General features: G+C 39.6%; 1 protein-coding gene across 1 annotated transcript in view; it reads left to right on the forward strand.

Annotated features, from left to right (window-relative positions):
- Positions 1-12,620, forward strand: part of EPHA1 (EPH receptor A1) — a 137,941-nt gene that overhangs the window by 116,058 nt on the left and 9,263 nt on the right. Inside the window, exons 7-13 of the mRNA XM_067464846.1 lie at positions 3,459-3,583; positions 4,340-4,499; positions 6,718-6,814; positions 6,938-6,990; positions 9,063-9,185; positions 9,278-9,463; positions 12,278-12,339. Coding sequence (XP_067320947.1) covers positions 3,459-3,583; positions 4,340-4,499; positions 6,718-6,814; positions 6,938-6,990; positions 9,063-9,185; positions 9,278-9,463; positions 12,278-12,339 — 806 coding nt within the window. The remainder of the gene's footprint in view (positions 1-3,458; positions 3,584-4,339; positions 4,500-6,717; positions 6,815-6,937; positions 6,991-9,062; positions 9,186-9,277; positions 9,464-12,277; positions 12,340-12,620) is intronic.

Below are 12,620 nucleotides of genomic sequence, written 5' to 3' on the forward strand. Positions count from 1 at the left end.
TGGCTTATAAAGAAATCCAGTCTTTTGGAGCAGGCAGTGGTGCTCAACCTTCCTAATGCCGCAAACCCTTTCTGCAGTTACTCATGTTGTAGTGACTCCCAAACATAAAAGTATTTTTGTTGCTACTTCATAACTGTAATTTTGATACTGTTATGAATTGTAGTGTAAATATCTGATATACAGGATGCATTTTCATTTACTGAACCAAATTTGGCACAAACACCCGATATGCACAAATTTGAATATTGGTGGGGTTGGGAGAGGATTGATTTTGTCATTTGGGAGTTGTAGTTGCTGGGATTTATAGTCATCCTACAATCAAAGAGCATTCTGAACTCCACCAATGATGGAATTGAACCAAGCTTGGCTCACAGAACTTCCACGACCAACAGAAAATACTGGAAGGGCATTGACCTTGAGTTTTGGAGTTCTAGTTCATCTACATCCAGAGAGCACTGTGGATTCAAACAATGATAGATCTGGACCAAACTTGGCACAAATTCTCAATATGCCCAAATGTGAATACTGGTGGAGTTTGGGGGAAATAGATGTTGACATTTGTGAGTTGTTGTTGCTAGGATTTATAGTTCATCTACAATCAAATAGCCCCTTGAACCCCACCAATGATAGATTTGGCCCAGACTTCCCACAAAGAACCCCCATGCCTTGGTGTGAGTGTCCCTCCAGTCTCATCCTCCCTCCAGTCTCACCCACTCTCCCTCACCCTTGCATGTGCACCATGCTGCTATGCACTGAGCATGCCTGCTCTCCCCTCCCCTTTTAAAGTCTCAGAAACAACCCTTTGCTTGCCTGAGAGGCTAGCCAATCACAGGAGAGAAGGGCTTTTGGTGGGAGGGTTTGCTGTCTGTTTCCAAAAAGGAAGAAAAGGGCAGGCAGAAGGATCTTCAGCCTTCCCTATCTAAGGGCTTCCTAAGACCATCAGAAAAATGTGTTTTCTGATGGCCTTTGGCCACCCCTCTGAAATCCCCTGGTGACCCCCCCCCCCCCCGGGGTATCGGCCTAAGGCAAGCTGAAGTACCAAGAAGGCTGTGTTCCAGCCATTTATGCTGTCGTTATATGTCCTATGACTATGTTATAAAAGCACTTGAATACAAAGCTCTGTAATTTTTACAGAAGGTCTGTGAGGACATGTTAAATATTTAAAGGGATGTCATGTAGAAGATGGAGCAAACTTGTTTTCTACTGCTCCAGAGACTAAAATGGGAACCAATGGATTCAAAGTGCAAGGAAAGTGATTAGGAAGACATTCCTGCAGTAAAGGCTCTTGAACAATAAAATAGACTGCTTCAAAAGATGGTTGGAACCTCCTTCTTTGGAGGCCTTTATTCAAAGAGTGAATGGCCATCTCTCAGGGGTACTTTAGCTGTGCATTCCTACCTTGGCTGATGTTGAACTAGGTTAATCTTGGGATCCCTTTCAATGCTATGATTCTATGTATTTCTAATGCCAATGAAGCTCTGAGTTTAAAACAATTCCACAACAGTGATGGAAAATTTTATACAGTAAACACACACACCTTTCTCTTTTCTGCCTCCTTGTGTCAGGTGGTGAGTAGTATTCCAACAAGGCCCTTACTTAGCCTGCCTATGGCATTTTCCAGCTTTCTAGTCCCACCTCTTGCCTTTTCATGGGAACAGGTTGCCTCTCTTACTGATTCTTCTCTCCAAACAAGACTGTCCAGTCTTTATCATGTTTGTATCCCATTTTTCGTCTGGGACCCATGGGCATTCCTGTTTTATTAACACAGCTTCCCATTCTGGTAGGTTAGGCGAAGAGAAATTTAATGTGAGGCTAACAATAAAATAAGATCATTCTGTTTCAAGAAATGTAATGAAGACTACTAAACAGTTTGTTCAGATAAAGAATGTAAAAGTATGGCCTGATCAGTTAAAACTAAAATTAGCAAATTTGCTGGTTGTTTTATTTTAAAACATGGAAAATGACAAGGTTTTTAAAGCATTTCGTTTTGTCTTCCCACTTTAAAGTGGATGCAATTAGTCAATGTGGAGACTCTTCCTCAGCATATTTAATCCAAAGTAAGCCACACTGATTCATTAGGGCAGGGGTCCTCAGACTTTTTAAACAGAGGGCCAGGTCACAGTCCCTCAAACAGTTGGAGGGCTTGATTATAATTTGAAAAAAAACATGAATGAATTTCTATGCTCACTGCACATATCTTATCTGTAGTACAAAAACACTTTAAAACAATACAATAATTAAAATGAATAACAATTTTATCAAATATAAACTTATTAATATTTCAATGGGAAGTGTGGGCCTGCTTTTAGGTGATGAGATATAATTGTTGTGTTTTTTTGAGTCGTTACAGACTTAAGTCAACCCTGAGCAAATGACCTTGGAGAACCGTATCCAGCCTCAGGCCGTAGTTTGAGGACCCCTGCATTAGGGTGACCAAATAAGTGTCCACTGTAACTGGAAACTTCAACATAAGGAAAGTCTGAATTTGTAACTTTTTATTAGACTGATTTGGAGTCAAAGAAAGTATTTTTTTCAGATTTGGAGATGAAATAAGAGTAAGATTCAGTGCTCTGAAGGACATGAGCCGTAGTCAAAGGGCTATGTCACAACAAAGAAAGCAGTGAAAATGGCTCTGATATTGGAATGGTCTGTCCATCACTGGTGGTCCTTGGCTGCAAGGATGGACAGTTATCTCTTGAAGGTGCTTTAGATGTAGACCTCTTGCACTGAACAAGGGAATGAACTGGACCTACAAGCCTGTCATTCTATGGTTCTGTTGTCATTTTGTATACTATACAACAGGCATCCTCAAACTGCGGCCCTCCAGCTGTTTGGGCCTCCAACTCCCAGAAGCCCCAATGAGCTTGTTCAATTGTCAGGAATTTTGGGAGGTGAAGGCCCAAACAGCTGGAGGGCCACAGTTTGAGGATGCCTGCTATACAACATAGAGTTGGAAGCTGTAGAACCAGGAGTGGGCCTAAGACAGAAAACCCAAATGCTTCATCTCCTTCTCCTTCTTCTCCTTCTGCTTCTCCTTCTCCCAACTCAGTTCACCACATAGGCACAGTGACATTCTTCATCTGCTAAATATGCCTGCCTATGGTTGAATATGTGTTGTTATCTCAGCTAGCTGGGGAAGAAAGTCTAATGGAGGAGAAAGGGATACAGAGATAATGCTGACATATAGTGGGCCATGTGTAAGATGAGTCTGTCTTGCATTCCAGTGCCTTTATGGCATTCAAAATTTGTCATTTGAAACAGCTGCCTCCCCTGGTCCTCTGGTTACTGTAGAATTTTAAAGCCAGTTTAGCCAGGGTTGCACTGTTTGAGCATAGGCAGGAAAAGCAAATAAATGCATGGTTTTGTACGAGAATATGATAATTGAATACATTACTTCCAAAAAGCATCTCATACTTTGACTAATTCTCCCCTCCCTGCTTCACTTTTTAAATCTGCAGATCCTATAATAGTGACAAATATCAACCTGGACAGTCAGAATGAGAGCAGCCTCTCTGTGACTTGGCTACCGACTCGGCATCGAAGTCACATCCCCATCAGCTATGAAGTCATGTACTTTGAGAAGGTGAGGTGTTTATTGCTTGCAAGTGCCACAAAATCTTCCTCTTAGGCTGGATCTATACTGCCATAGAATCCAGTTTCTGAGTCCAGATTATCTGCTTTGGAATGGATAATATGGGTCTACACTGCCATATAATCTAGTTGAAAGTAGATAATCTGGATTCAGAAACTGGATTATATGGCAGTGAGTGATCCCTGGTCAAAGTGGTCCCTGTTCAAGTGGTCCCTGGTCAACTGGTCCCTGGTCAAAGTGGTCCTTGGTTAAAAAAGGTTGGGAACCACTGGTCTACACTGCCATATAATCTAGTTCAAAGTAGATAATCTGGATTCAGAAACTGGATTATATGGCAGTGTAGACCAGTGGTTCCCAAACTTTTTTTAACCAAGGAGCACTTTGACCAGGGACCACTTGAACAGGGACCACTTTGACCAGGGATCACTCACCAACATTGGTACCGAAAGGGTTACGAATCAGTTTTTGGTCAACTTTAGATTCAGTTTGGTTATTTGGGGTGCTGATGGGTAGTCATGGGTAGTCAACCTCTCCCCTCCTGACATCCCCGTTGCCTCGGCACTATAAGAGGGTTTCGTGCATGGTTTCAAGGCAATGGTGTAGTAATGGTGAGGCCATGGATCATATTTTTATTCTTGTAGACCACTGGTGGTTCACGAACCACAGGTTGGGAACCACTGGTGTAGCCTTAACTTTCCCTGATTTGTCCAAATCTTGGAAGCTGACTCAACTGTTTAATTTTGACAGGGAGAGGAGAAGCACTACACTGTCCAACATCTCAAGGAACCCAAAGTGACCTTAGGAAACCTGCAGCCCGACACATCCTACCTGCTGCGTGTGCGCTCCGTCACACCATCCGGAGAAGGGCCATTTTCCCAGGAGCAGGAATTCCGCACTCTTCCCCAAGGTAGGCCTCTCAGGATGGGGTGGAGTAGTGAGCAATCCAGACTGGGAGTTTGTTACAGAGCAGATGGAAATTTGCCTGTATGCTGTTTATCCATCTTGAATTATATGCAAAGAAGGGTGAGCCCAAAAACATCAATACATATATCCATGTATGTTTGTATCTTGGCCTGGCAACATCGGATCATCCCATGAACTCTGCAGGATTTTATTAGGCAAGAAACATTCAGAAGTGGTTGTACCAATTCCTTCCTCTGAAATGTAGCCTACAGCTCCAGGTATTCCTTGGTGGGCTCCCATCAAAGTGCTAACCAGTGTTGATCCTATTTAATTTCTAAGATCAGACAGGATCTGGTGACAATCGCATATTTAGGCCCTCATATATAATACATATGTGTAATTTCTTAGTGTAAAGTGATCCTTTTCTGTTACTGCTGTTTATAGTAGCAGAAAGAACAAGTCTTTTGGAAATAGTCTAAGTAAAATATGGCTAGGCTGTGTTACAGAAGATTGTGTTGAAGGACAAAATAAAATTACCAGGAAATAAACAAGCAGATAAAAAGTGCTCACATGAATGGAATGATTCCATGCCTTTATTGCAGAAGTAAAACAGAATGCAGTTGCCATTCCTTTTTTTAGTTAAGATTATACATAGCAGCCATATTTGCAGCTGACATCTATCCTGGTGTTACACCAGCTAGTTTCCTTCAATAAAATCTAAAAGATGTGTGTCTTAAAGCACCTTGGAGATGCACACCAGGTTTTTTGTGGTTTTTGGATGCCTGCCTCCTGCAAGTTTGGGCTGTTCACAGTTTTTCACACTGTATATTTTTCCTTGACAAATACAAATGCAACAGTCTGTGCCAAATGCAAGGTCAGCAGAGACATTTGGGAATCAGGAACAGAGGAAACTGCCAACTGTGGTTTCAAAGAAAGAAAGAAAGAAAGAAAGAAAGAAAGAAAGAAAGAAAGAAAGAAAGAAAAAAGAAAATCACCCATGCAACGATCTGTGTTATTTAGAGTTGGAATTTGGCTAAACCATCTACTTACAAGTAGTTCTCAAGGCATTTTAAATATCGTATTTTTGATATACATTTATATGTTGAACATACACTTCATAACTGTCTGTCTCTACCAGTCTTTCTAATGTCCTTATAGCTAAGGAGCTGTTATTGACAATAGGAGAGAAAGGACATGCCCCCAAGGCTTTGTGTTGGGCTTTTAATATTATCACAGTGGAGACAACTGGCTGTAACTTTTCTGAGATCTGCTTGTTCACATGTATATCATTTGGATCAGTGGTTTTCAAACTGTGGATCCCCAGATGTTTTGATCTTCAACTGTCAGAAATTCTAACAGATGGTAAACTGGAGGGAATTTTAAGAGTTGTAGGCCAAAACTCCTGAGGACCCACAGGTTGAGAACCAGTGATCAAGAGGTTCTTATGTTTGCATTGCCTAGTTCTAGTTCACTTAGAATCTTGAAACACAGAATGTGATTCACAGAAGCCAAAGTCCTTACTCTGAGTACAGGAAGTTGTGAGTCATGTATCAATATATGCTGGGTTTTATGCACCAAGAGCTCTTCCACATTTCTGCAGAAGTAGGTCACACTGCCCCTTATATAGTGATTAAATGTGCTTTCACACATGGGCATAAACAGAGCTATCCTGGAAGGATAGCATTCCGAACGTATATCTCGTTATGAACCATCTAGGACATAAAGATCTTCTGGGGAGACCCTGCTCTCGGTCCTGCCTTCCTCACAGATGCATCTGGTGGGGACGAGAGACAGGGCCTTCTCAGGGGTGGCCCCTCGACTGTTGAACGCCCTGCCTACAGATATAAGATCAGCTCCCTCCCTCCTGACTTTTCGAAGAAAGGTGAAAACTTGGCTTTTTGAGCAGGCCTTCCTAAATACGGCATAGTTATATGAAATCATGGAACTACTTGATGACGCAATTGAAAAATGACTTGACATGGAGATGCTCACAGCACTGTTTTAAGGCTTTGTACGGTTTTATATTTTTATATTGTATGTTAATGTTTCTAATAGTATTTTTATGATTGTTTTACTTTTTACTTGTTATGATTGTTGAAGCATCGAATTGTCAGTTGTGAACTGCTCCAAGTCACCTCTGGACTGAGAAGGGCAGTATATAAATATGGTAAATAAATAATAATGAATAAAGGGTATCTGTAACCTGTTCTTTCTACTTTCAGACACTGGAATGCCTTCTGGAGGAACGATTGTCTGCATTATCTTTGGAATTCTTTTGTTTATTGGTCTGGTTGGAGGAATCATCATTTTCCGACGAAGGTAGAGATAGCAGTTTACAAGAGTTGAGACAATATAGAAGTGGATTTGGTAGCATGTTCTCCTGATACTGGTGTGTTGCAAGGTCACTGCCTTCATACTCATATTTATTCTTGTTCCTTTCAGACAAGCACATCGTCGAGCCCAGCCATGCCAAAAGCACTCCGGCTACAACCGAGGTAAGGCTCTGAACTCAAAGAATGGCAAAGGAGCAGCCAACTGTCTTAGGCAGTTGAAACAATATGTTGCCCGCAAATAAAGCTAGAAGGTCCTTGGGAATAGCAAAACCCTCCCCTGTGCTTGGATAAATGAGAGGTTTACACTTTCCCAACTGCTGCCTTTTCTCCTCTGAACTGTGTTCTCTCAAATAAAATATGCTCTCTCTTTGCAAACAGAAATACATATTGAAGATGTAACCCAAAAAAGGGCAGGAGAGTTGGTAAAGTACAATGGACAGTGCCACTTGGCTCAACCGTAGCCACATCTGCTTTCTCAAACTCCTACCATTATGGTCACAGGTTGTTTGGATCTTTCATCTGCAGCAAAATGATCAAAAATTGAGTAGTCAGTCTATTTCATAGTTCAGTACCAACTATCAAATACAGATAGTCCCCAAGTTGTACACATCCAATGTGCATCCAACTTCTAGTTACAAAGAGAGGACAAATGGGACACAACAGGAAATGAGAGGAAATCTACCTCTCAGGAAGGAAAATTCATTCCTGGGGGAATCATCATGGGAAAATGGTGTCTCCACTGAAGCTTTATCTACAATCCTTGTTTCCGTGACAAAAATTTCAAAATCCAATTGTCATAGGGACAAAAAGTGAAGTGAAATCTTCTGAATAGGGATATGGACAGCAAAGCAAACATTACAGAGGTATTGTCAAAGGCTTTCATGGTCAGACTGACTGGGTTGTTGCAAGTTTTTTGGGCTGTATGTTCTAAAAGCATTCTTTCCTGACGTTTTGCCTGCATCTATGGCAGGCATCCTCAGAGGTTGTAAGGTCTGTTGGAAACTAGGAAAATTGGGTTTATATATCTGTGGAAAGTCCAGGATGGGAGAAAGAACTCTTGTCTGTTGGCGATAGGTGTGAATGTTCCAATTCGCCACCTTGATTAGCATTTAATGGCCTAGCATTGTAGGGGTGTTAACCCCTCCCTATACTATCCAAAACAAACAAAAAATTGGCTGGAGTTACACTAAAAATGTACCTATTATGAATTACATGTTTGTGACACAGGGACGGCTGCCAATACTAGGCAGGAGTGGGAAGGTTGGTGTGCTGAAATTGAAGGATTTTTCTTTAAAATTGTTATGTTGCTGATCCTTAACCAGAGAAATGATGGTAGTAGTTTACCAAAAGAGACACTGGTTGAAATGAAAGAGGTCATCCTAATTCAGTGTGAAAAATGCAAATTCTTAAATATAATTAATCTAGTACATTTAAATAAATATAGTAATGAAATTATGTCAAACGGGAATGTATTGTATTGTATTGGTTTTATTGTGAGCCACTTTGAGACTTTTTAGAGATGATGATGATGATGATGATGATGATGATGATGATATTTACAATAATAATATGCAATTTTGAAACGTTAAATACTAGATAACTACTAGCCATTCTGAGCCCCCAGTGGTGCAGCGGGTTAAACAGCTGAGCTGCTGAACTCGCTGATCCAAAGGTCGGCAGTTCGTATCCGGGGAGCAAAGTGAGCTCCCACTGTTAGCCCCAGCTTCTGCCAACCTAGCAGCTCAAAAACATGCAAATGTGAGTAGATCAATAGGTACCACTTCGGTCGGAAGGTAACGGCACTCTGTGCAGTCATGCCAGCCACATGACCTTGGAAGCATCTATGGACAATGTCAGCTCTTCGGCTTAGAAATTGAGATGAACACCACCCCCCAGAGTCAGACATGATTAGACTTAAGGTCACGGGGAAACATTAACTAGCCATTCCAGTGCATTTAAGGTCGTTCTACTGGACAGTAGAAACAACTGAGTAAATTATTATCTATACACATTCCTTACATAGAAATTCTAAAGACTTAACAAATAATAATAAAAGTTGCATGTTTTGGAAAGATGCCTGGATTTTGCCAATTATTGCAGTGAATTGACTTTGTCTCTAATATGATCTGGACCAGGATTTGGGGTTTTTTCTTGTTTTGTCAATGGAGCCAACAAACTTTTCTTCCTCATCAAAATCTTTGTGCTCAAAATCCTTTATACCCATTTCATTGCAGATGATATCTGGCTAAAACCTTATGTAGACCTGCAGCCCTATGAAGATCCCAGCAGGGGAGTCCTGGAGTTCACGAAAGAGCTAGACCCATCCCTTGTCAACATTGAAAACGTTATTGGTGAAGGTGGGTACCATTAGGCATTAGCCTCTCTGTCTCAGGAAATTCCACGTCTCCATTTTTATGCATACGTTGTCTTTCCTTTTTAACTTCTACAGGAGAATTTGGGGAGGTTTATCGCGGGTCTCTGCGTTTCCCAGGAAAGGACCCTATTGTTGTGGCCATCAAGACATTGAAGTCAAGTTACTCAGATTCCACATGGTGGAACTTTCTACGTGAGGCAACAATAATGGGCCAGTTCAATCACCCCAACATTGTTCGCTTAGAAGGAGTTGTCACAAAACGTAAGAGCTCAATGGAGGCAATGTATTGACAAAATCTTGAAACACCAAGGAGCAAGCATTACTGGTATAAAATAGCATCATTTGGGCAGGATACAAACTTTACACACAGAGTGTCTTGAACAGTCAAAGGTATCTCAAGTTGCAGAGCTGGCAATAAGTCTCATCCATGAGAGGTGACCTTGGAGAAATACTGCTAAGGCAGAAGGCCACATATTTTGATCCTATGACAAGTAGTTTCATTAGCATTATGTAACATGAGTTTTGTTCCTGAGTTATAAATGTCATCCATTTTCTCCCCCCTTCCAATTCCAATTCTATTAATTTAGCGATATGGCATGTCTCATAATACAGCTCCAGGGATGGAGCTCCCCATCCCCCCATTTCTTGTGTGCCATAGAATATAAAATTAGAAATTCTATTTTTATTCCCTCCCACTACCCATTTCTTGATGGAATTGTCCCACTTCTTAAAGAGTTTTGCCGAGATGTTTACTGGCAGACTTTGAAATAAATATAAGAATTTGGGTAGAATCTTCATTTTATAAATTTTAAGTCTAGAAGTGATGTCCCGAAAATTCTTCCCCCAGGTTTTAAGTGCTTTGCTTGTAGATTTCCATAAATGGTTGAAGTTTGATTGGATAATATTATTTAAATTCTTTGGAATTTCTACTCCTAAGTATTTTAATGACTTCTTTCCCAGTTTCACTCCTATAATATTTTGGGCGATTTTTAGTTCTTTCGATATTAAATTCTTATGGAGAATTTCTGTTTTACCTAAATTAGTTGCAAGCCCTGAGATTTCCCCAAATTCCTTTATTAATTTGACCAATGAACTTAGCGACTTTCACGTCGCTTAAAATTATTATAACATCATCCGCATAAAGGTTTATTTTTATTTCTTCTTTGCCCGCCTTGTATCCTTTGATTGTTTGGTCCTGTCTAATTAAATTTGCTAAAGGTTCAATGGCCAATGCAAATAATAGTGGAGAGAGTGGGCATCCTTGTTTAGTTCCACTCTTTATACTAATTTGTCTCGAATCAACCCCATGAAATTAGAGAAAGAATTAAACGATTGGAAAAAGGGCTCATTTATGGGAGAAAAAATTGATGAAAAAGAGCTTAATAAATTAAGAGAGGGCCCCCTCTTCTCAACATTGTATGTTTGGAAGAAATGGCAAAATAAATTACAAATAAATAAAATAGATCCCTTTCCACTAGAAACCCTAGAAAATAAAGATAAAACATTTAGGAATTTAATCAGGTCCCTGAAAGAGAATGGAATAAAGAAGGTAGGAGACCTCTTGAAACCTAATGGAGATATTAAGAAATGGGATGAGATAAAGGACAAATGTGGTTCAAAGTACTGGATAGCTTGGTTGGGCTTGTCGAAAAGAGTACAAGAAATAAAAAAGAAAGAAACATCAGAAGCTCCATTGGATAGAATAATAGGTTGGAAAATAGAAAAAGAGAAAGGCATTATAGGGGAAATATACAAGGAACTAATAGCCTTATCCTACAATACAAAACATACTTTAGTAGAGGCCTGGAAACAGGATATAAACTTTAATGAAAACTTAGTAAACTCCTGGATCAATAAAACTCAAAAAATTAAACATCTAAGAATCAAAGAAACACAAAAGAAAATAATTTCAAAATGGTATAGGACTCCCTCTCAATTGTCTCACATTATGAAAAACACTTCCAACAAATGCTGGCATAAATGTGGGGAGACTGGTACTTTCTCACACATGTGGTGGGACTGCTCTGAAATCCAAAAATTCTATAATACTGTTAGAGAAGTAATAGAGGAAATAATAGGGCAAAAACTACATTGGGATAAAGCTCGATTTCTGTCCCTCAACATAGAGGTAAAGGAGGGAAACAACGAATGGTCAGAGATATTGAAATTTATGATAGCTGCTACACATGCCACAATCGCCAGAGGTTGGAAAGATAAAACAAGGTGGGACATGAAAACTTGGTGGTCTTATCTTTCTGAATATTTAATTAGTGATTTCATTTATGAAAAGAAAAATAAATATTTGAATATTCAGTCAAGACAAGATTGGTTTAGAAAATGGTCTTGTTTAATCGAAAAAATGGAAGGAAAAGATAGGTACAGAACTTTAAATCAGGCCTTCCAGACAATTAAATCAATGAATTGATTCAAGTAACCCAGATGGGGGTGGGAGGGAGGTGAGGAGAGGGTGGTAAGGGTGAGTGGGTGCGGAGGGGTTTTTAAAAGGGTGATTAATCAAGATTTATGGTTAAGGGAAGCACAATTGGAACCTGTATCCTAGACATAAAAATTGTAATCAGTTTTTGATATTGTCTTTTGATGCTAAGGTTCATATTGTATTGTTTTGTTATCCAAAATAAAAATTAAAAAAAAGAGTTATAAATGTCATTTCCTAATTGGTTCTGTGACAAAAACATGGAAAATGTTTATTAAACTGCAAAAACTTTTTTTTTTTTTTTGCGGGACATCCTGTGGCACATTTTGCTATAGTTTTTCAATGAATATTACATCGAATCTCAGCCAATTCAACATAGTTTGTGTCAGCCCCAAAGTGAAGTTTCTGGAGTATAACAACTGCTTTAAAAGTAAATACTGCATAATTAAACAGGAAATAATATTTTTAAACTAGGAACACTTTTTTTTCAAATTTTGTTACATTGTGTAATTCAAAAAAAGGAACATTCCATTTCGATTAGAATAAAATTAAAGAGCTTAAAACAAAGAGAAAGGAAGACAGATCAGAGCCATATAAAGGAGGCAGAAGTAATTTGTTTTTCCTCTGTGTTTGTGTTCTAGGAAACCCAATGATGATCATCACAGAATACATGGATAACGGAGCCCTGGATACCTTTTTACGGGTGAGAGGCTGCCTTTTGAATTGTTGCATAAATTTGTCAGCAATCTAGACTTATTTTTCTCTGATCTGGAAAAGCCTAAAGGTGTCAGATCCTGTATGATCTTGGAAGCTAAGCAAGTTTAGTACTTGTTGGGAAATCACCAATGAAAACCAGATGTTGTAAGCCAAGAATTGACTTCCACCCTGGTCTGGAGATTGTGAGATCATAGGTATAATTCCATCTCTTCTACTACACTGCAGAGAAAGAGGAAAGTACAATAACTCTCTTCCGCTATGGTCTCT

This window comes from Anolis sagrei, chromosome 2 (assembly GCF_037176765.1).
Source record: "Anolis sagrei isolate rAnoSag1 chromosome 2, rAnoSag1.mat, whole genome shotgun sequence".
Classification (NCBI taxonomy): domain Eukaryota; kingdom Metazoa; phylum Chordata; class Lepidosauria; order Squamata; family Dactyloidae; genus Anolis; species Anolis sagrei.